The 22901-nt window shown below is 45.2% G+C and overlaps 2 protein-coding genes and 1 pseudogene across 3 annotated transcripts; 2 read left to right on the top strand and 1 right to left on the bottom strand.

Moving 5' to 3' along the window:
- Positions 1 to 10950: 10950 nt before the first annotated feature.
- On the top strand, positions 10951 to 13355 carry LOC119365360 (peroxisomal 2,4-dienoyl-CoA reductase-like). Its single transcript, XM_037630977.1, has 5 exons — positions 10951 to 11305; positions 11826 to 11985; positions 12265 to 12434; positions 12513 to 12735; positions 13030 to 13355. Exons 1-5 carry the CDS (start codon positions 11114 to 11116, stop codon positions 13182 to 13184), a joined length of 900 nt encoding a protein of 299 aa, XP_037486874.1. The 5' UTR covers positions 10951 to 11113; the 3' UTR covers positions 13185 to 13355.
- Positions 13356 to 14816: 1461 nt separating this feature from the next.
- On the top strand, positions 14817 to 17496 carry LOC119368188 (MADS-box transcription factor 31-like). Of its 2 annotated transcripts, none has more exons than XM_037633514.1 (7): positions 14817 to 14874; positions 15272 to 15488; positions 16155 to 16224; positions 16310 to 16471; positions 16580 to 16621; positions 16748 to 16795; positions 16887 to 17102. In XM_037633514.1, the coding sequence occupies exons 2-7, from the start codon at positions 15301 to 15303 to the stop codon at positions 17100 to 17102; spliced, it is 726 nt and encodes a 241-aa protein (XP_037489411.1). In that variant the 5' UTR covers positions 14817 to 14874; positions 15272 to 15300. The 2 variants fall into 2 exon arrangements, with proteins under 2 accessions (XP_037489411.1, XP_037489412.1); XM_037633515.1 differs by lacking the exon at positions 14817 to 14874 and adding an exon at positions 17181 to 17496 and having other exon boundaries at positions 15301 to 15488; positions 16887 to 17098.
- Positions 17497 to 19535: 2039 nt separating this feature from the next.
- On the bottom strand, positions 19536 to 21564 carry LOC119368187 (annotated as a pseudogene).
- Between the last annotated feature and the right edge of the window lie 1337 nt (positions 21565 to 22901).

Raw genomic sequence — 22901 nt, 5'->3', positions numbered from 1 at the left:
TCAGATTGGACAGGGGGGTGGCAAATACAGCTTGGTCCATCGCTTTCCCGGGGGTCGAGCTTTGACATTTAACCACAGCGGCGTCGGATCACGTACCACTATTGGTGCATTACAGCGACGTGCATGCATGCAAAAGGGCCCCACGGTCTTTTAAATATGAAATTTGTTGGGAAAGGGATGAGACTTTGCCGGCTGTGGTGCAGACAGCATGGACGGGCACAGCGGCGGATTCGGTGAGCGCACTGCAGGGCAGGTTGTATTCATTGTCTAGTGACTTGTCTTCTTGGGAACGCACCCACTTTGGGAATGTCAGCAGGGAAATCTCTCAATTAAAAAACCAGCTACAGGAGCTGCGGCAGATCCAAGGTAGATCCGAGCCTAATCATGTTGAAATCAAGGTGGTCGACCGGCTGACCGAACTTTACCACCGCCAGGAGATGTTATGGCGACAAAGGGCCAGACTAGAGTGGCTTGTGTATGGGGACAAGAATACATATTTTTTTCACTTGCGTACAAGCAAAAGAAGAAGAAAAAATCAAATCAAAATGTTACAGCGTCCGGACGGCCAGATGACAGAAAATCTAGCGGAGATGGAGGCAATGACAACTTCATTTTATGAGAACCTGTACACTTCAGAGGGTGTCACAAATATAGAGGAGGTCCTTGATACCGCCCACGCAAAGTCACCCAAGCTATGAGCGTTACATTGACCGCCCCGTATAGCAGAGATGAAGTTAAAACCACCCTTTTCCAAATGTTCCCTATCAAAGCGCCAGGCCCCGACGGTTATCCAGCTCATTTTTTTCAATGCCACAGGGAGATTTGTGGTGATGACATTACAAAGGTTGTGCTGAAAATAGTGGAGGGCACTGAGTCAGTCGCATGCATCAATGAAACGGTGCTGGTTTTGATCCCCAAGGTAAAAAAAACCTACTCTACTGTCCCAATTTCACCCTATTAGCTTATGCAATGTCTTGTACAAGATATATAGCATCGAAGGTAATAGCTAACAGGCTCAAATCAGTTTTACCTGATATTATTTCCGAGGAGCAGTCGGCGTTTGTACCTGGCAGGTTGATCACTGAAAACATCATCACAACTTATGAATGTTTGCATTTCATGAAGAGGAACAAAGCCAAAAAGCACCAGTCATGTGCCTTGAAGCTTGACATGATGAAAGCCTATGACAGAGTCAAGTGGGAGTATTTAAGGGCTACAATTATTAAACTCGGCTTCACTAAAAGGTGGGTGGATATAGTTATGGACTTAGTAACTACAGTGAAGTTTTCTGTGCTTTTCAATGGGAATAAATTGCAAGAGTTTATACCCACGAGGGGAATCAGACAAGGAGACCCAATATCACCATACTTGTTCTTGTTGGCAGCAGAGGGTCTTTCGTGCCTCGTAAAATCCAAAGACGAGTCATCCAATTTGCATGGTCTACAGGTGGCTCCTACAGCGCCACCAGTGAACCATCTCCTATTTGCAGATGACATCTTGTTGTTCTTCAAGGCCAACAGTGTGGGGGCTAATGAGGTTAACCAGGTGCTGAACACTTATTGTCAGGCAACGGGACAAAGAATCAACTACTACAAATCCTCGATATTCTTCAGTAAAGGAGTTCCCGAGAGTGCAAGGGTGGAGATTAAGGATTTGTTAAATGTTCTCAATGAAACTCTCAATGAGAAATATCTTGGAATGCCCTTTGACATTGGAAATTCAAAAAACGGTGCCTTTAAGTATCTAAAGGACCATTTGTGGAGCAAAGTGCAAGGGTGGATTGCAAACACCATGTCATCAGTGGGTAAGGAGGTGCTAGTAAAAGCAGTTGCTCAAGCAGTGCATGTCTTCTCTATGTCATGCTTTAAACTCCCAAGGGGCCTATGTGAACACTTGAATATGTTGATAAGAAAGTTTTGGTGGGGCGGTAAGGACGGCAAAATAAAACCGCATTGTGTTTCTTGGCAAACAATGACACAACCTAAACGTATGGGGGGTTTAGGTTTCAAGGACTTTGAATTGTTCAATCCATCTATGCTAGCTAGACAAGCCTGGAGGTTGCTGCAACATCCCGATACCCTATGTGCCAGAATCCTGAGAAGCATCTACTACCCGCAGTCTGATATACTACAAGCTACTTTGGGTGGTCATCCTAGCCAAGTGTGGAGGGCTGTAGTTGAAGGCAGAGATATACTGAAACAAGGATTGATCAAAAGGATCGGGAATGGAGAGACAACATATATATGGAGGGACAACTGGATTCCGAGAGAGGAGATGCTGCGACCATATGGGTGTTTGGTGACAAATCCACCAGTCAGAGTGTCTGAGCTAATCGACCATACATCCGCGTCTTGGGATCGCGCGAAGGTAGAAGCGACCTTCTTGCTGATGGACACCCGAGTTATCTTGAGCATCCCACTATGTACCTGTAACTTTCCTGATTTTTGGAACTGGCACTATGAGAAGCACAGAGTTTTTTCGGTCAAGTCTGCATATCGTATGTTAGTGGCCACTAAGCAACGAAGAGAAGCTTGGATTGATGGAAATCCCGACTCCTCAAATTCGAATGCTGAGGAAGGTACGTGGAAAATTCTATGGAAAACGCCCGTCCCAGCAAAGGCGAGAATGTTTTTGTGGCGACTATCTAAGCACTCCCTGCCCACAAACAACGTACGAGGGCACAGACATATGACTGATTCGGCTAGTTGCGGATTGTGCGGAGCGCCAGATTCATGGAGGCACTCATTGCTGGAATGTGCTGCATCCAGATGCGTGTGGGCATTGATCGATGACGAGCTGGTGCAAAAAATGATGATGGTGACGGAACCTACTGCCCAACACTGGCTGTTTTCGTTAATGGAGATGTTGGAGCATGACAAGTTTGTGCTGCTCTCTGTCACTCTATGGGCGATCTGGTCAGCTAGGAGGAAAGCAATACACGAAGGGATCTTTCAGAGTCCACAATCTACCCAAGCATTCATACACAGGTTCATCGACGATTTACAGATAGTATCAGTTCAACAGAAACCTGCTCTAGTTCGGGTGCCTGCACCGGTTACTCCAGCCCGCCCAAGAGCCAAGGCTCCACCACCGGGGTTTGCCAAGATCCACGTTGATGCTGCTGTCAGGCATGAGCGAGGTGGAGCAGCACAGCTGTTTGCAGAGATGAAGGAAGCTCGGCGCTGGTTATTTATGGTGTGAGCAATCCAACAACACTGGAGGCAGTGGCATGTAGGGAGGCGCTAGCCTTGGCAGAGAACATGAATTTGACACATTGCGTGATCTCCAGCGACTGCAAGCAAGTGGTGCCCGATATCACGTCCGGAACCCTAGGGGTGCATGGAGCGATCATTGCTGAGATTAGGGCGAAAGCCGCGTTGCATAATTTCAAATTTATTTTCCAGGGTCGTGCTGTTAATTATGAAGCACATAGATTAGCTCGTTTTTCTCTTTCTCAGGGTCTGGGCCGCCACGTCTGGTTTGGCACCTCTCATGACCCTCGATGTATCCCACATCATGTGAATTTCGGTGATGAATAAATGAATATTTCACCCCTCAAAAAAAATTAAGTAGGCACTGGTTTTGGAAGCCCTCTACCTGATTTTAGGAATGTCCCAATTAGTTTTTTTCCTGTATCAATTTTCTATGATTTTTATTTTTTACTTTACCTATATATTTGTTCTTATTTTATATATTTTAATTTATTTTTTTATTTTCAAATACATGACAATTTTTAATATGCGTTGAACATTTTCTGTATGCACGTTGTGCATTTTACAAATACACGTTGAATATTTTTCTAAATATATGTTGAAGATTTATCCAAATACATGCAGAAAGTTTGTCAAATTCACATTGAATATTTTTTTAAATACATGACTAAGATTTTCAAAAAAAATGTTGAATCTTTTACACAAGTATAATTTTTCAAAATGTGTGAACAATTTTGAAGTGTTATGAACATTTTTCTAAATGTCATGGAATTTTTTATATGTTATGATTTTTTCGAAATTATGCTAACACATGTTTATGTTAAAATGAATTTCCGAAAAATGTCATTAGCAGAAATATGCGACTTCTCTAAAAAATGTCATGAACAGATTTTTGAATGGCACAATACTTTTTTACAAATTACCCGAATAGACATTTTACATTTTTCATGAACAATTTTGTAAAATACCACGAACATGTTTTATATGGGTGTACATTTTAAAATACCACGATTTGTTTTTGGATTGTCTAGAGATTTTATTAAAACCAGAGAACAAACTTTTGAAATTCTCCAAACATTTTGTAATGCGCGTGTTACATTTTCAAAAACTAAGTAAAATAATCTTTCCATATAAAGATGTAGAGCATTTTCTGAATATAAATATAAGTAAGAAAAAGGAAAACAAAAAGGAAAAACACAAACGTTGTGTTGAGAAAAGAAAAAATGGGGAAATGTCTACTGTTTAACATAAAGATTCCTAGTATTTAGGCCAATGTTCCAAATATCGACCGTTCCACGATTTATCGAGACTCCATGGGTCAACGCTAAAGACTATGCCATATTGGTTGTGTTAGTCAACTGGGCCAATTTATCGGTGTGTCAAGCTATTTATCATGGATCTACCGATAAATCGGTTGGGCCTGTCTAGGCATAAACCTAAAAATTGGCCTTCGCCTCCATCTGTCTTCCGGAGAAAACTCGCCCTCTCGATAGGGTTTGGGCAATACTCACTTCACCACCATGCTCCCTATTCACCAGGCGAAGCCAGCCTGGTATAAGCTCTCAGCCTTCCGGATCTGCCCATCGTGTTCCCCAGGAGCTGAAGCACTTGCACCCTCCACATCTCCTACCTCGCCGAAGAGCACGACGCCTGACGCCTGGAGTAGCTCTTCGCGCACCCCTTCTTCCAACCACTACTAGGAAAAGGCCTACTAATGGCGCAACAGTTTTGCCTACTAATGGCGCACTACTGGTGCGCCATTAGTATCACGCCACTAGTATTTTTTACTAATGACGCATCACTGGTGCGCCATTAGTATCTGGTATACCATGCAGTGCGCCATTAGTATGTAACACCATGCGCCATTAGTATGCCTCCCAGGGGGCCATACGTAACCATGTGCTTTGTCATACTAATGGCGCACTCTGTAGTGATGCGTCATTAGTATCCTTTGGCATACTAATGGCGCACCTTGAGGTGATGCGCCATTAGTATGAATATTATATTTATTTTTTTTACTTTTCTGATTTTTGCACACGTTACAAAATATATTATTGGACAGAATATAGACAGCAGCACACAGCAACAACAGATTCATCGAATACAATAGAAGATTAGTCTCCGAATTCAAAAGACCGAACAAAGATAAAACATTACAAGTCTCAAGACCGCGAGTATCGAGTTTGTCTTCACATTACAAGTCGATATCGATTATCTAAACTACCATCACATAGAAGAGAGCTGCGGTCATCATGATGAGCATCATCGCGATCAAACTGGTCTTCATCTGGTTCCTCCAACGCTCCCTCCTCTCTCCCGCTAGACAGCAGCATGCAGTGCGCCATTAGTATGTAACACCATGCGCCATTAGTATGCCTCCCAGGGGGCCATACGTAACCATGTGCTTTGTCATACTAATGGCGCACTCTATAGTGATGCGTCATTAGTATCCTTTGGCATACTAATGGCGCACCTTGAGGTGATGCGCCATTAGTATGAATATTATATTATATTTTTTTTACTTTTCTGATTTTTGCACACGTTATAAAATATATTATTGGACAGAATATAGACAGCAGCACACAGCAACAACAGATTCATCGAATACAATAGAAGATTAGTCTCCGAATTCAAAAGACCGAACAAAGATAAAACATTACAAGTCTCGAGACCGCGAGTATCGAGTTTGTCTTCACATTACAAGTCGATATCGATTATCTAAACTACCATCACATAGAAGAGAGCTGCGGTCATCATGATGAGCAGCATCGCGATCAAACTGGTCTTCATCTGGTTCCTCCAACGCTCCCTCCTCTCTCGCGCTAGATAGCGGGCATATCTAGATTCGGCCTCCGTCCTAGTGGTGTACCCATTGTAACTGTTATCACTGAAACGGTGAACCTGTCTCCGGCACTCCTCCCAGTCGTCGTAGACTCCGGGAACCTTACCCTTGTACACGACATACGACGGCATCTCTATGCACAAGCCAAACAACAGACAATACATAAGCAATATGTAAGTATGCAACAAAAGGATCGGAAGAGAAAATCAAGACATTAATAGCACGATTCATGGTCCTACTAATAAATAGTATCGATTACATCTAAGTTGAACGACTCTCCAAACCAAAGAGACATACGAATTCATTAAAGTTTAATTACAACATGAGCTAATCAATGTTCCAGAACTACACATCACTACTTTCGACTTGACTCATGGGACAGGAGCATGGATGAAGCCGTCATCTGTCATGATGGTCATGAAATTGCGGTCATTGTCAGCCTGCATTTGTAGCGTTCCGTCTATCTCACTGTTGGACGGTTGATATCTGAGGAAGAACTGCCCCGAGGTGTCCGCAAACTCTGACTAGATGCGAAAGAATTCTTGTCTGATGTCCGCGTCCTGGATTGCCGACAAGCTCGCGGCCCAATCTTTGAGATTATCTGGTAGCAGAAGGTGATGATGGTCCCTTACGATCGCCCGCATGTGATGGAGGGCATAGTAGGCATCCTTCTGACCGCCAGGAGGCTGCTTGACGCAGCAGAACTTCGTATTGTGGGAGAACATGTGCTTGCCGTACTTATGAACTGCCCTGGTGAAGGTGCCTCCAGATTTGGCGTAGCCGGGGAGAACATCATCAAGAACTTTCTTGACATTTGTGTAGTCTATCTTGGAGTTATGGTTCGGGTCGAAATACGTGGCCATGGAATATTTCGGGCTTAAGAGGATGAGTGTGCAATGTGTGTCACTGCACAGAACACAGAATGTTAGAAAAAAGAACGATCGAAATCTAAGAAATCATATGTTACGGGGCGGTTAAGGGATGACTTACTCGGGAAAGTAAGCCACAAGGAAGTTATCCTTATCTGGGTTTGCCAGAATGACGCCTTCGAGGTGTGAACTCGCGACTTGGCGGTCCCCAGCGCTGCTCAAGAGCTTGGCACACATGTAGAAGGGGTCAACTATCACGATGTCCGGGGTCTTGTCTCTAATGATCCGCATCTCCCTATCCGTGTGCCAACGCAGGAGCTTTGCTACCTTAGGGTCCGCGAAATACCGCTGCAGACGAGGAGTGATCGGAAAGTACCACACCAATTTTCGAGGAGCTTTCTTCCTCTTCTTGTATCGAGTGACGCCGCACACCGGACATATGGTAGACTCCGGGTGCTCGTCCTGATAAATGATGCAATTGTTCATGCACACATGGTATTTCACGTGCGGTAAATCCAGAGGACACACGATTTTCTTCGCCTCCTCGAAACTGGCCGGGCACTTGTTCCCCTTGGGAAGACGTTCGTGCCAGAATGACATGTTCTCGTCGAAGCATGCGTCGGTCATTTTGTGTTTTACCTTCATCTCTAGAGCCATGAGCGTTACTTTCAGGCGGGTATCCTCGGGTCTGCATCCTTCATACAATGGAGTAACCGTGTCTATCTCCAGTTGATCCAGCTTGGCTTTCTCTCGGGCGGCAGCTCTTGCGTTATCCGTCTGCTTGAGAAGCAGCTCTTGAATATGAGGGTCCTGCACCCAGCCTCCATCGTCGTCTGCTCCGACAACTTCATCTTCATGATCATGCCCTTCGTCTTGATCTTCCTCATCATCATGTCCGGCATTTTCTACATGATGACTGTGTACAGCATCACCGTCGTGATCATGTCCTGGAGATTCTTCGTCTTCTCGCCCGCCCTCGCCGCGGTGGTTGTCTTGTTGCCCTTACTCATTTCTTGCCCGGCACCCATGGACGACTTCATAGTCATCTTCATCACCTTGCCACCGATAGCCATCCGTGAAACCACGCAAGAGTAGGTGGTCCCGCACCTGCCCGGAATCCGGGTCCGCAATAAGGCTCTTCAGCTTGCATCTTTGACACGGACATTGTCGGTGTCAAAACCGGCGGATCTCGAGTAGGGGGTCCCGAACTGTGTGTCTAGGCGGATGGTAACAGGAGACAAGGGACACGATGTTTTACCCAGTTTCGGGCCCTCTTGATGGAGGTAAAACCCTACGTCCTGCTCGATTGATATTGATGATCTGGGTATTACAAGAGTAGATCTACCACGAGATCAAGGAGGCTAAACCCTAGAAGCTAGCCTATGGTATGATTGTTGTTGTGTCCTACGGACTAAAACCATCCGGTTTATATAGACACCGGAGAGGGCTAGGGTTACACAAAGTCGATTACAATGGTAGGAGATCTACATATCCGTATCGCCAAGCTTGCCTTCCACGCCAAGGAAAGTCCCATCCGGACACGGGACGAAGTCTTCAATCTTGTATCTTCATAGTCTTGGAGTCCGACCGATGATGGTAGTTCGGCTATCCGGACACCCCCTAATCTGGGACTCCCTCAGACATCTTATCTCCGTCTCGTTCTTTTGAAGCATCTCGGCCTTCGCGGAGCTCAAAAACCTATTCACGATGCCTTCGGTCATCGTGCGGACCATGGTCGCCTGCGGGGTAGAGCAAAACGATATTTTAGAACCAAGAAAAAAATTTGGCATGACCTTCCCTAAAAATAGGACCAAAAAGAATGCATAGTGCCAAAATTCTCGCCGAAACGGAAATGAATCAACATTCCGACAAAATATTGGCAACTATCGCATTTCAAATACCGGTACCTGCAAACACAAACATATATGCAACATCACAAACATACATAGATCTAGCTAGGCCACAAAAAGTGCATGTGCACGTTGTTGGAGCGAGGCAGGGAGAAAAAAGTAGATCTACAACATGAAGATAGCTTTCCCCTTACTTACCTATCAAAAAAAGGTAATTTCACCACTTAATTTTGATGAATCTATGGTGCAAATGAGGTGAGGAGGAGGAGGCAGTCGACAAGCTTGGAGAAGGAGGTGGAGGGAATGAAGTGGGGAAAGTGAGTGTGTAGGTGTGGTTGTCCAAAATATCTAGCTGGTCCACACAACATACTAATGGCGCACCGCACAGACATGCGCCATTAGTAACACAACACACTAATGGCGCACCACAGACCTGTGCGTCATTAGTAGTTTTGCCAAAAAGTAAATATATATATATATATTATATATATATATACTAATAGCGCACCGTGGCACAGTGCGCCATTACTAGTTTAAACTAGTAAAGGCGCACTGTGCCACGGTGCGCCATTAGTAGTTTTGCAAAAAAAGAAGAATAAAAAAATACAGTACTGGCGCACTCTGTGGCTGGTGCCCCATTATTAGTTAGAACTAGTAATGGCGTACTTCGCTCGGATGCGCCATTAGTATGTTTGGAAAAATGAAAAAAAATTGTTACTAGTGGCGCACCTAGTGTCACCAAATGGCGCGTCATTAGTATATAGTAGTGGCGCACCACTTCTCTGGTGCGTCATTAGTGTCAATTTCATCTATAGTCCTTTTCCTAGTAGTGAACACCACCACACTTGATGCCATTCCTTACTCGAGGAGAAGCTCCTTTAGGGTTGAGTATTGCATATTTTATAATTTTTGTGCCGAGAACCTGTGATTTGTAAAAAGTCTGTACGATTAATAGGAGACAAATAAAATCAATTAATCAATCAATCCTCTATAATACTAAGCTCCCTAGTTATAAAGAGCCCACATTCAATTGAGGTTTCCAATTAAAATCTGGTCACCCAATTTTGACCAAGTCAACAATGTCTCAAAGCTCTCATTTTCAATTCTTTTATACTATACACAATGCTTTCTAATTTTAAGGTCTCACAATTAATTGAGATATTCAATTTAGAATTGGGTTAATCGATTTTGATCGGGTCAACACTTTCTTAAGCTCTCCCTTTCAATTATTTAATTCACTATTTTCCCTATTATTGAACCTCTTTCATTCAATTGAGGTATTCAATTTTTGATTTGATTTACGATTTTGATCGGGCCAACAATTTTTCAAACCAACCAGCAGCAACCGGCCTATAAAAACATATCAGTCCCACATATCCTCCCACCATCTAAAAAAAGAAGCGCCTCCATGTGATATTGTACCACCAATATAGTAGTACATGCGACCGCCGACACAGAAATTTCCCCACATATAGGTTGGTTAGCGGATAACACAGAATCACACCACGAAAGGCCAACCGAATCACCGTGTTATAAATGAAAATAAAACACACGCTATCATCTCTCCCACCCGCCAAACTAAAATATTCCATCGGTTCCAAAATATAAGGGGTATTTGTTTTGTAGAAAGTCATTTTTCTTTAACTTTGACCAAGTTCAGAGGAAAACATTGACATCCATAATATTAAAACAAAAAGTATGGAAATCCATTTCATGATGAATTAAAAAAAATACCGATTTGATATTATGAATTTTGATAGATTTCTCTACAAATTTGATTAAACTTAAAATGATTGACTTCTCAAAAAAGTAATACACGTTAAATTTTAAAACAGAATGATTATTTTCTGAAGAAACCCAACAACACCAATGATGCAGCAAAACGCGCACAACCCTTCTTGTTTTTTATTAATCTTTGGCCCATAGGAAAGTTTCCTATGGTTTGGAATATTCTGGAGTACGAATGAATTATACAAAAAAGTTTCCTATGGTTTAAATGTTCTGAATAAAAAAAGATTAGAATCCTTAAATTTCTTTACAAAAAAACCCCAAAAATCCTAACAAAGTTGTAAGCAGAAAATCCATGTCCGTGTGATCGTAGTATTTTTTTTGGTTTGCACTTAATTAGTGTGGGTCGTAGTTGGTATGCTCAGCTCAATTTCGTCCCATAGAAAAACCACAGCCACGAATCAGAGGAAATCCGGCAGCGCCGCGTGTGCGAAGACGAGTCCAAACACGGAACAAAGCCGGCGATTAGCAGCACGCTGAGCCGGCATCTCGTGCTTCTCCGTCCATCTGCATCCACACCGGAGCGGGGAAGAAGAAGGCGACGAGTAGGCGATGGCGACCGAGTCGCCGTTCCGGGCGGACGTGCTGAGGGGCAAGGCGGCGCTGGTCACCGGCGGCGGCTCCGGCATCTGCTTCGAGATCGCCGCCCAGCTCGCCCGCCACGGCGCCCACGTCGCCATCATGGGCCGCCGCCGCGAGGTCCTCGACAAGGCCGTCGCCGCCCTCCGCTCCGAGGGCCTACGGGTGCGCCCAATCTGCTTTTCCCCTCCCCCCTCTTCCGCTCCAATCCTACCTACCACCATCGCGCATGTTTCACCCACCTTGGTTCCTTGCTTAGGATCTGGCGCTCTCTGGTTGTCAGGTGGAAATGCTTTTGATCTTTCATCCGTTCCTTATTAGCAGTTGCGTGATAAGTAAACAAGAACGGAAATCGCTGTGAATTTTGTACAGAACTTGTTGTTTTCTCATCTTGTTCATCGAATCCCATGGTAATCGAACCCAGTGGCAATCGAGTTCTTATAGGGAATTTTGTATAGAAATTGTTGTTTAGGAAATGAAGTCAACTTGCTATTTTCGCAAGTGAAGTGCTATATTAATCGGGTTGCACGGTGGACAATGATTTGTACTTCCATGTGTCGTTGAATTGTGAAACCAAATTCACAAAGAAAGATGTTCCCCACCATGATTAAATGAACTAGCCTCTTGTCCTCTGGGGATAAAGTAGTGCTGGTCTCTACTAATGCTAGCTTGGTGTGGCATGCAGGCTGTTGGATTTCAGGGAGATGTACGTAACCAGGAGGATGCAGCTAGGGTACTTGCGTCAACTGTCGAGCATTTCGGCAAGCTTGACATTCTTGTCAATGGTGCAGCGGGCAACTTCCTTGCATCCCCGGAGGATCTGACACCCAAGGGATTCCGAACAGGTGTTTCACTAAGCCATATGCTTCTGGTTGTTTCAATACCTGAGAGTTGCTGTTTCAATACCTGAGAGTTGCTGTTTGGTCCAATTGTGTGAATATTGGCAGCGCGACATTGCATGCTGTTTGAATATTAATGCGCCCTTGCTAGTTTGTGCAACTGTGCTAGGCTGCTGAGCTCAAGCATTTGTTGTGCTGATAACTTGCCTTTTATGAAACAAATAGCTCAACACTGAATATTTTTCTTTCAGAAAATTTAGTATTGACTAAATTTTCTCTCTGCAGTTCTTGAGATTGACACTGTGGGTACATACACAATGTGCTATGAAGCCCTGAAGTATCTGAAAAAAGGTGGGCCAGGGAGAGGTCCCTCCACTGGTGGCCTCATCATTAACATAAGCGCGACACTGCATTACACTGCTTCTTGGTACCAAATTCATGTCTCCGCCGCTAAGGTACTTTTATCATGTTTGATCCACTTCGAGAAAATGATTGAAATAGGCCACTTTTCCTCACGGTGTTGGCTTCTACAGGCAGGTGTTGATAGTATCACAAGAACGCTGGCTCTGGAATGGGGAACAGATTATGAAATTAGGGTCAATGGAATTGCACCAGGACCAATCGGCGGCACTCCAGGACTAAGGAAGCTTGCACCTGATGAAATGGGCAAGGGGAAAAGGGAAATGATGCCTTTATTTAAGTTGGGGGAGACACGGGATATAGCAATGGCCGCGCTCTATCTTGCTTCCGATGCAGGTCAGTTGTGTTCTCCAGCGTTCCTGTAACCAAATAACAGCAAATTCTTTCAACTGTAGAAGTTCAGTAAGCTAAGCATCCAATTACCTGGAGGTCATTTGAAAGATATTGCTATCACTAGCTTTATAAGATTAACATGCCCTGCTATACATGTATGCTATTTTAGCACAACTAATACTTTTTTGGCTTCCCAGGAACTGACTCATACTACAAAAACTTTAAAATCAGTAAATTAATGTCTTATCCTTTGTCAGAGAGTAATCCATTTGATGTATTCAACAATTTGTTGTGCAGGCAAATATGTAAATGGGACTACAATGGTGGTTGATGGAGGGCTTTGGTTGAGTCACCCTCGCCACATCCCCAAGGAGGAAGTGAAGGAGCTCTCAAAGGTGATCGAGAAGAAGGTTAGGGCCTCTGGTGTAGGTGTACCGTCCAGCAAGTTGTGATGACATCCTTGGTTTATGTCACTGTCTCATGTATGTCATATACCACACTTCAGTATTGTAGTCAGCCAGCAGCTCAGCACCAACTTTATTGTGTACGTGAATCTTGTAACCTGCTGAGCAGAATTGGTTTCAAATGAACAACTTCAATATTTACCTCTGTTGTTACTTTCAGATTGGCTAGAACCTGAAATATTCTGATTGATTTGTGATCCCGGCGTAAAATGATGCCCACTCCGAAAATTTCCCCATGATTTGTGTAGAATATACCTGATGAAAGTGTTATGTTTAATTGAGCCCAGAACAAAGTTAATTTTAGGGCAAAACTCGGGACAAATATGTCGAAATGGGCAGCATGAAGTTTTTCTTGAGAGAGAAGAGAACCTGTATGCGTAACGCAACCCATGATAACAACAACTATATTCCTTAGCAGGTGTGAACGTGGTTCGATCGTCCAAGAGAAACAAAAAGGGTAGCCCATAGCCATAGGGATGTGGCCAGACGCTGACAGGCCCCATGAGAAGGAGAGCATAATTTCTTTGCCTTGTGAGCCAGTGTGACGGGTGCCTGGAGCTCCCTTGGAAGTACACAGTTTTTAGCAAGGATATCTCTTCTGCCATCATGCTCTGCTGGCTCTCTCGATCACGACTCATGAATGAGCCCCCGTGCTTGGCAACGAAGTAAACTGGCATTCTTTTCCCTTGGACCTTGAAAAATGAAAATCACATTAAAATATGCTGAAATGCTCAATATCAGTGTGAGAACATGAAAATTTCTGTGAAATAATTACACAAGCAGTGTGAGCTTACACAGACGGGTGCCTTCCGATCATCTGCTATATTTTACCACTCATCATTTAACCATAGCAATGCTCCAGGAAAGTGCATTTGCAATGGAGTAGTAGAAGTCACTGTCTCACTGAAACACCTTTGCAGAGAGATATCTGCAGACCATCTGCCATCTCTTAACACAAAATCTTAACCGATGACATTGGCAGGGGATATGTGTGTGTGTGTGTGTGACACATGCCATCATGCATTTGACCACGGCTGCATGCCTTTGCCTGGCATCCCAGTAGGTTAGATGCAGTGTGGAGTGGACCAAGGGCCACCTTATGGAAAGCATTATTGCACCGAGTTATTCCCTGCCTTGGCCAGTTCTAGGTCGGTCTTCTTACAGGAGTAGCCTGGATGCAAGGCGCACCTCCCTTGCCATGTCCAGTAAGAGGCGGTTACCAGTCCACAGCACCCACATTTCCGGCCATCTGGTACCGTCTCCTATGCACACTGAAGCTCACACTTTGCACTTCATCAACTCGCATTATTAATCTTGTGCTGCATTGTTTGAGATGCTCGCCCTAATGGTGCTAATTTGAGGGCACAGGTAGCGCATTTTATGGATAGATGTCTGTGGGCTACAATAATGGTCTGTTTGTGCATGCTATCTGATTTGGGGCAATTACATTGCAGAGAGTTTAATTTGGCTACATTGCTTGATGTAATTGCTCTCTTTTCCTTAATGCATGAAATGTTTATTTGCTGTACCAGTATGTAGTGGGACAGCCTGACAGGAGATGACGAGAATATTAGTGGTCTTTGAGGCTTGAAACAAGAACTTTCCAGACTTATAAAAGGTTCCCCTGGCCCCTTTGCTCCCCCCCTCCATCTTCTGAAGAAGCACACGCAGTCCACAGGTAATGCCTCTCCTCTTTCGACTCCTACCTCTCTTGCTCTGCAGCACACACTCTCTGCAAGAACATGTCTTGCAAATGCTACTCTTTTACTCTTCACAGCATATAGTTTCTCATGTCTATGCATACAGTTTTCTCTGCCTCGTCTCATGCATTTGGAGCCATTTGATCTGCGTGGTGCTTGGATTCGACTTTAACATTGGAGCTTAGAAGTAGTTTCTTTTATGACATATCTTTGCTTCTGAACTCTTGCTTTTCAAACCATCTGCTTGATCTTACTTCCTGCACTTGAAGCCATTCGGTGCATCTCGACTCTGCATTTGAAGCCTTTTACTTGATTCTCATCTTGGATGAACGTAGGCATCATGATCTGACGAGCTCTTTCTGGTTTATTGCATAGGAGGAGAAGAGATCCACTGAGCTGCAGCAATGGGGCGTGGGAAAGTGGAGCTCAAGAAGATCGAGAACACGACGAGCCGCCAGGTCACCTTCTCCAAGAGGCGGATGGGCCTGCTCAAGAAGGCAAATGAGCTGGCCATTCTTTGCGACGCGCAGGTTGGGGTGATCGTATTCTCCGGCAGTGGCAAGATGTACGAGTACTCCAGCCCTCCATGGAGGTGAGTAAAACATCTCTGCACACCAGTTCAACCACTGCATGTTCTCTGCAATTTGATTCTCTGCTCCTCTTGGCTTGAGTGGATATGGATATTCTTGTTTAGGTCTCATAATGTTGTTCTAGAGTTGTCAGATTCAGTTAGTCTTGCAGTTTTTCTCAATGTGTACAGTTTTTTTTTTTTGAATTTTTTGTTGGGAACTTCCAATTTCTGTTGTTGATAATCTGCACGTTTTAGTAATGAAGTCAAGATCAATTTAAAAGTATACGAAGAACCCACAATGATCAAGTATGCCCTGCCTGTTTTCTTTTCCTTTTTGTGTGTGGCAGGATTGCAAACACCAGTTTAACTACTGCATGTTCTCTGCAATTTAATTTTTATCTGCTCATCTTGGCTTGAGGGGAAATGGAAATTTTGGATACTGTTCAGGTCCCATAATGTTTGTTCTAGACTTGTCATGACGTTCTTTTGTATGTACAGTTAGTCTTGTGCAGTTTTCCTCCATGTGTATACTTCCTGTTGAACTTTTTGTTGGGAACTTCCAACTTTTGTTGTTGATAATCCGCACGTTTTAGTAATGAAGTCAAGATCAATTTAAAAGTATACGAGGAACCGATGATGATCAACTAAGCCCTGACTGTTTTTCGTTCTCCTTTTTGTGTGTGGCAGGATTGCAAACATCTTTGACAGATACCTGAAAGCCCCCAGCACCCGTTTTGATGAGATGGACGTCCAGCAGGTACACCAGTTTAGGCTAAATCAATTAATAACATTGTTAAATTTTACTGGTTTTAGCTAATAATCTTGCTTTCTTTTTGATGAAGAAAATCATCCATGAGATGACACGGATGAAGGATGAGAGCAACAGGCTGAAGATCATCATGAGGCAGTACATGGGTGAGGACCTGGGTTCTCTGACCCTGCAAGACGTGAGCAATCTTGAGCAGCAGATCGAGTTCTCGCTGTACAAGGTTCGCCTTAGGAAGGTAACCACCCTGCAACACGATGCAACAGTTCTAGGTTCTTTTACTCCATGAATGGAACTCTACATTCCTCTGTGCCCAGTGCTAATGACCTGATTTAACTTGTTGCAGCAACAGCTGCTTGACCAGCAGCTGCTCGAGATGCGCCAGAGGGTATGCGAAACAAGATGCATCGATTTGTCCGGCATTCCTGTCATCCTTTATCACACCCTTTTTCTTTTCTTTTCTTTTTGCAAATAGTTGATTTTTGATGGAGTTTTGTGGATTTCATTCTGACAGGAGATGCACATGTCAGAGGACCAGAGCAGCAGCTACATGTTCCACATGGTAACACATCTCAGCTTAGTTTCTCCTTGTCAGGTGATTTTGTGCTGCCGTTTATTCACCCTTGATGAATTTGCTTGTGTCTGTGAAAAAGAATCCGGCGAGGGATCAGCCGGGCCAGTCGGCCGACGTGATGAACCCGAAGCTGTTCCCCCTGTGGGACGTCGGCGACCAGATCTACGGGCAGGACGCCGAGTCCTCCATGACTGCTCTCAAGCTCTCGCCGCAGCTGCAGGAGTACAAGCTCCAGCCGGTGCAGCCCAACCTGCAGGAGGGCAACCTCCATGGCTACGTCCTTCGCCTCTGGTAAGCATCGTACGCGGGGCATCATTGATATCCGTGGGCAAGTTCGTCTGACCTGACCAGTTGCATCCGTCTCTGCCTGCAGATCTCAGGACATGCACCATGGACCTGACAGACACTACTGATGGAGGATGATGAGCAGAGCTTCCCTGTCTGAATCTGCTCTGGAACGGTGTTCTAATCAGCTTACATTATCTTACTGCGTTATGTGGGGTATTAACTGCTATTGCGTTTGCTAGATTACGTTTCATGATGCTTGTAAATGAGGAGTGTGCCACCTGATTTGTGCACCTTGAGGAACTACTACCTCTGTTTCTGTCAAGAAGATGTGTTGTGAGTTGTGACCCGGAGGGGTTATGCCTTGCATTGCTGTTCCCAAAGAAATTTGTGGCAAGTACTACTCTATATCATGATGTCTATTTGCTTTTGTGATGCACACTGCGATTGCTGCATTCTTTTGTGTGGAGACATCATGTGAAATTCGGAGAATTGCACTCAAACTACAGCGTGAAAAAGAAATATAATCTTGTGGATCTTGGACTGACGCGCCACTTAGCCACTGGTTTTGCAATTGTTTGTAAAAACCGCAAAACCTTTTGATGACATCTTGAATGTTGTACAATCGATGGTTGAACAACTTCAGATTGCGCACTTTTGCTCGTGAAACAGATTATGCACGCTTTGTCAAAATGTTGTGCCCTTTTGCTCCGTGCCCTGAAACGGATCGATACTAGTGGCCAACCACGCCTCACATAACAATTCATCCTCCTTTGGAGAGAAATTCAGTCTCCTCTTCTTCTTTGGGTCAGCACGCGACGGTCAGTGCTCATATGGATTCTTGCCTGTTGTTGGATGCACGGCTGTTCGTGTCCTGCTACGGCTATTCCTCTGACTAGGAGTCCTCCACTTGTCCGTCTTCGTAGCCCCCTCAACATGGATAACGTTCATTATCTCCCCATCCTCTACTGCCGTCCCGCTTAGATAAGCATTCCGGCAAATAGTGACCGGGCACAGACGGACGAGCATTCCACACCCGACATCCATGACCGGACAAGCCCCGGCGAATGCGACTCCGTGAATCGTAGTCGATGTTGATGTCGACGGTGAATGAGACTCGATAGCCGAAGGTAAAGGAGGGCGCATACTGCTGCAACGATTGTTGCAGACCAAGGTGCTGAGAGGCATAATGTATGGCGGCTTCAGCTGGGACAACCACGACGGTGATTGCCTGAGAGGCACCAGTGTGGCGGTGTGCTTTGTCCGACGAGGCCCGCCCTGACCAACTGCGTGCACATCCCCCCGCCTTCTTCTTCACCTCGTGGCGGCGGGCTGAAAGACAAGGATCAATCACCAAAGATTGCGTACTTCAACTTAAATATCATTTTCTTCTAAAAAGTTTGTTTAGTGTTCATGAGAATATGATGCTGGCTAAGTCAAATATGTCTGTATTACTAAGAAATGAACGACCTATCATGGACGAGAGGGACAACCCTTAGAGCATTAACCAACATGGAGATGGCAATAGCATAGGAGGAATAAATATAGCATTTTGAGTGGATATTTCAAGACTTTAAGGCCGCTATAATGACACATGAATTAATGGATAAAATATACTCCATCCGTCTCAAAATAAGTATCTCAAACTCAGTACAACTTGAGACGGAGGGAGTACATGATATGACTTCATAAACTGTCCATAACCATCTATAGGTGATGCACCATCTCATTTTCGAGCTAGGTCCATGTATTTTTTAAATAAAAGGCCATAGGTTTTTTTAGAGTCTATACATAAGGAGGAAACCAACCTAGGGTTGAGCCCCCCCCCCCTCCTTGGGGTGACTGAATCCACCCCCTCTGCCTCTCCTTAAATATCCCCCTTAGAGCTTTGTCTTAGGGTTAAATTTAGTTAGCTAAAAGTTAGATGCCGATGTAACTTCATATACTTCATTTGTGTCAAACAATCAGGCCTCTGTATTATCTCTTCGAGATATCAGTACTTCATCTATATCCGCAATATTTAGATCGCATGTCATAGTTATTCTTTCTTCTCAAATGCTTGCAGGGACTAGTCCTTCGTGGTCAGGTTTATCGTATGTCTGACATCGTTAGGAACCAGGATCTTGGTTTAACGATCGCGCAGTCACAAATTCATCGCACATCATAGTTGGATCGTCGAAGTCATTCATTGCCAAAATCAATGAAATGTTTCTAATTGAATGATCGAGAGACCTGAGGTGCTATCAAAAGGTTTAACTGGTAGCGACATGCCAGGCCAACAACATAATTCAGGTTAGTTGGCTTCTTTGGGATGTCTTTTCTTTTATCCTCATAATCCACGTGACAAATGAAACTTTTCAGTTGTACTATACCCTTGCTTGTCCATTTGAATGCATAATGCATGGAATGGTAATGGGTGACTGGAACAACAATAAAGTTGATTGTATTGACATAGTTGGCAACTTAGAGAACAACTGACAATGTTTCATAACCCAATCCCTACATAGAGGTTGAGCTTATTTTGAACATGCAATGCATTATGCATGCAACAGAGACGACAACAGAAGTTGAAACTTACACAAAGGAAATTACAACCTTACAAGCTGGTATATCATGTCTAATTTACTCCTCCTTTCGAGCCCCCTCCCGTCGCGTAAGCACAGCGAGGTGAGCACGCAACGGGTGCTTCATGACAGTGAAGAACCCGAAATGCGGGCGGAGATCGACAGCTAGCTCCCCCTTCGCCTCCCTCCATTCAAACTCCCTCACGAGGTTGGCCGTGAAGTATCCCATGTGGAGCATGGCGACGGCCATGCCGGGGCACACCCTTCGGCCGGCACCGAACGGTATCATCCTGATCTCCCCACCGCTTCCAGCGGCTGCAACAAGGCTGATGCCTTCCCCACCTTTGTCGGCTAGGAACCGTTCTGGCTTGAACTCATCTGGGTTGACCCACGTCGCCTTGTCTTGCGCCAGAGATTTCAGCGGGAAGAGCACATTGGTGCCCGTCGGAATACGCTGGCCATCATGAATGATGTCGTCTTGTTCCGACACCTTGTGTGCAGCAGAAATTACATTCATGTCCTCTATTAGTTTTTTCATCTAATTTGTAGTACTTTCCCTATTTTTTGCTTACTCTCCATATTAGCTTTGATTAAAGTCAGACTTTATAAAGTTTGACCCAGTTTATAATAAGTAATATGAACGTTAAGATAACAAATTGATATGATTGAAAACATATTCAACTATGAATTCTAATGATATTGATTTGGTGGTTTATATGTTAATATTTTTTCCATAAATTTGGTCAAAACTTATGAAGTTTGACTTTAGAAAAGCTAATTAGGGAAGGGAGTATGTCTCAGGGATGTCAGCATGCAGTCCGTTGCTTAATTACCTGCCTAAACACCAAGGTCGCGGTGGGGTACAGCCGGAGCACCTCCATGACGACGGCGTTGAGGTACTCTAGCTTCCAAGAACCTCCTCGCCCACCTCCTCGGCGTCCGCGTCAACAGCAGCGTTGATCTCCCTACGGACAGCCTCTTGCATGTGTGGGCGCTTCACCAGGTTCGCCATGATCCACTGCAGCGCCGCGGCCACAGTTTCAGTTCCTGCACCAAGGAACTCGGAGCACATGCCCACGAGCTCGCCGTCGGTGAGCCTACGCGGCCTCCTGCGTTTGTTGTGGTCGTCCGGGACCCGGAGGTCAATGAGCGTGTCCACATACGCCGGCGTTTCGCCAGATTTGCGTTGCCGGCTGCGGCGGGCGTGGATGAGCGGGAGGTACATCTCCTCCTGCTTCCGCCGCAGCGCGACTAGCTTGCTCCACCGTTGGCGGTGGATCAACCTAGCCGCCGCCGGCAACTTCGCGAAGACGCGCAGCTCAGGGAAGAACTGGACGAGGTCGTGCTGGGCGTCGGCCATCGCGCGGATGAGGCCCGCGTCGACGCCGTCGCCGAAGCACATGGTCGTGAGCAGGCCGAACATGGCGGTGCGGATGCTCTCCGCCGCGAGGACTAGGCCGTCGGGGCTGGACGTGCACTGATTTTTGAGGTCCGCGACGAGATCGCAGAGCGCGTCGCGGCGGGCGGCGGCGTAGCGGTGGAGGCGCAGTGGGTGGAGAACCTCCGAGGTGAGGTTGCGGCGCGTGACGCGCCAGAACGGGCCGTATGGAGCCGATGTTAGGTTGTGGTAGCGGCGGTGCGAGAGGACGGCGCTTGGCGCCATGGATGGCGGGCGGTTGGAGAAGGAGCCGCCGACGCAGCCACGGACGAGAAGGCGGTGCGCTGTCGTGCGGTCCCTGATGACGATGGCTGGCTGCCGGAGCCAGCCCGCGAAAGTCGACTTGACGCTGGTGGCGAGGCGCGTGTAGACCGCCTTGCTCGATGCATGCCCATGCCGCCGGACGGCCATGGCGACGAGGAGGAGCATCAAGCTCAAGATGAGAATGAGTAGGTCTTGCATGGCTGATGTCCTGAGCTGCGGCTGTCTGTCTATGTGTGTGTGACTGTGTGTCACCCTCCTATTTGTAAGGCCCTGTGGAGATTAACCCTGATTGATTGCGCAAGCCTTCCTACTGATGCCAATAATTCCAGACTTAGGACAATAGTGTGACAGAGATTAACACTTTGCTTCATGTTTCTCATGGTAATGTATGTTTTTTTCTCGCCCTCTGTCACATAATATAAGAGCATTTTTGGCACTATACTAGTGTAAAAAACGCTCCTATATTATGGGACGAAGCGAGTATTCATCAACTATCAAGGTAGTACATACTCCCTCCGTTCTGAATTACTTGTCTTGGATTTGTCTAGATACGGATGTATCTAGACTCATTTTAGTGCTAGATACCTCTGTATCTAGACAAATCCAAGACAAGTAATTCAGAACGGAGGGAGTAGAATAGTAGAAGTAAAATTTACATCCAGGTCCGTAGACCACCTAGCGACGGCCAAGCACTGGAGCGAGCCCAAGGCGCGTCGCCATCATCTCCCCTTCATCGTCAGAGTTGGACAAACATTATTGTAGTAGACAGTCGGAAAGTCATCGTGCTAAGTCCCTATACAACCAGCACACCAAAGCAGCAGCCGCCGTCGATCAAGAGAAATATAGATCGGAAGGATCCAACCTTCAGACACACAGGCATAGATGAACGAAAATCGGATTCAGTCGGATCCACGGAAGACAAACGTCGACCGGATCCTATGTTTACCTAGGTAAGTAGGATTAGGATTGCCACTCCTATACGGATGCATACCGACCTTAACACTAATTAACAGTCCCTTTGTTAACTCTATAAAGTGTGGCACGCTAAGCACGCGTTTTTGTTCTCTAGTGATATATATTGTACATGTAGATTGTGGTCGGCCTCAAGCACATCATCATACTATACATATAGTTATGTTTCTTCTCAGCGACAGATGAACGAACCCACATATCACACACCATATCTAGCTTGGAATGAATTGCAGATCAGACGGCTTAGAGGAAGTGTGCTGGCCAGTGATCATCATCGCACCCATGGCTTTGTGTTTAAGGGACAAGTTTTTCTTTAATTGGATAAAGCCACTTTCCAACTGTCTACTACACCGAAGTTTGCCCGGCTCCCATGAGGAAGGGGCGATGACGGTAGCACGTCTTCGAGTCGCTCTAGTGATTATAGTCGTCGCTAGGTGATCTACGAACGTGGACGTAATTTTTACTTCCAGTATCCTAGTATGTCCTATCTTAACAGTTGATGTATAGATTAGATTAAAAGTTTTCCCCAAAGAAAAAAAAGTCACTTCCTCATCATCTCGCGCACGCTGCA

The sequence above is a fragment of the Triticum dicoccoides genome, chromosome 2B, assembly GCF_002162155.2.
Source record: "Triticum dicoccoides isolate Atlit2015 ecotype Zavitan chromosome 2B, WEW_v2.0, whole genome shotgun sequence".
In the NCBI taxonomy this organism is placed as follows: Eukaryota; Viridiplantae; Streptophyta; class Magnoliopsida; order Poales; family Poaceae; genus Triticum; species Triticum dicoccoides.
Note: the sequence above shows the minus strand (reverse complement) of the source record. Positions and strands in the feature narration are given on the sequence as shown.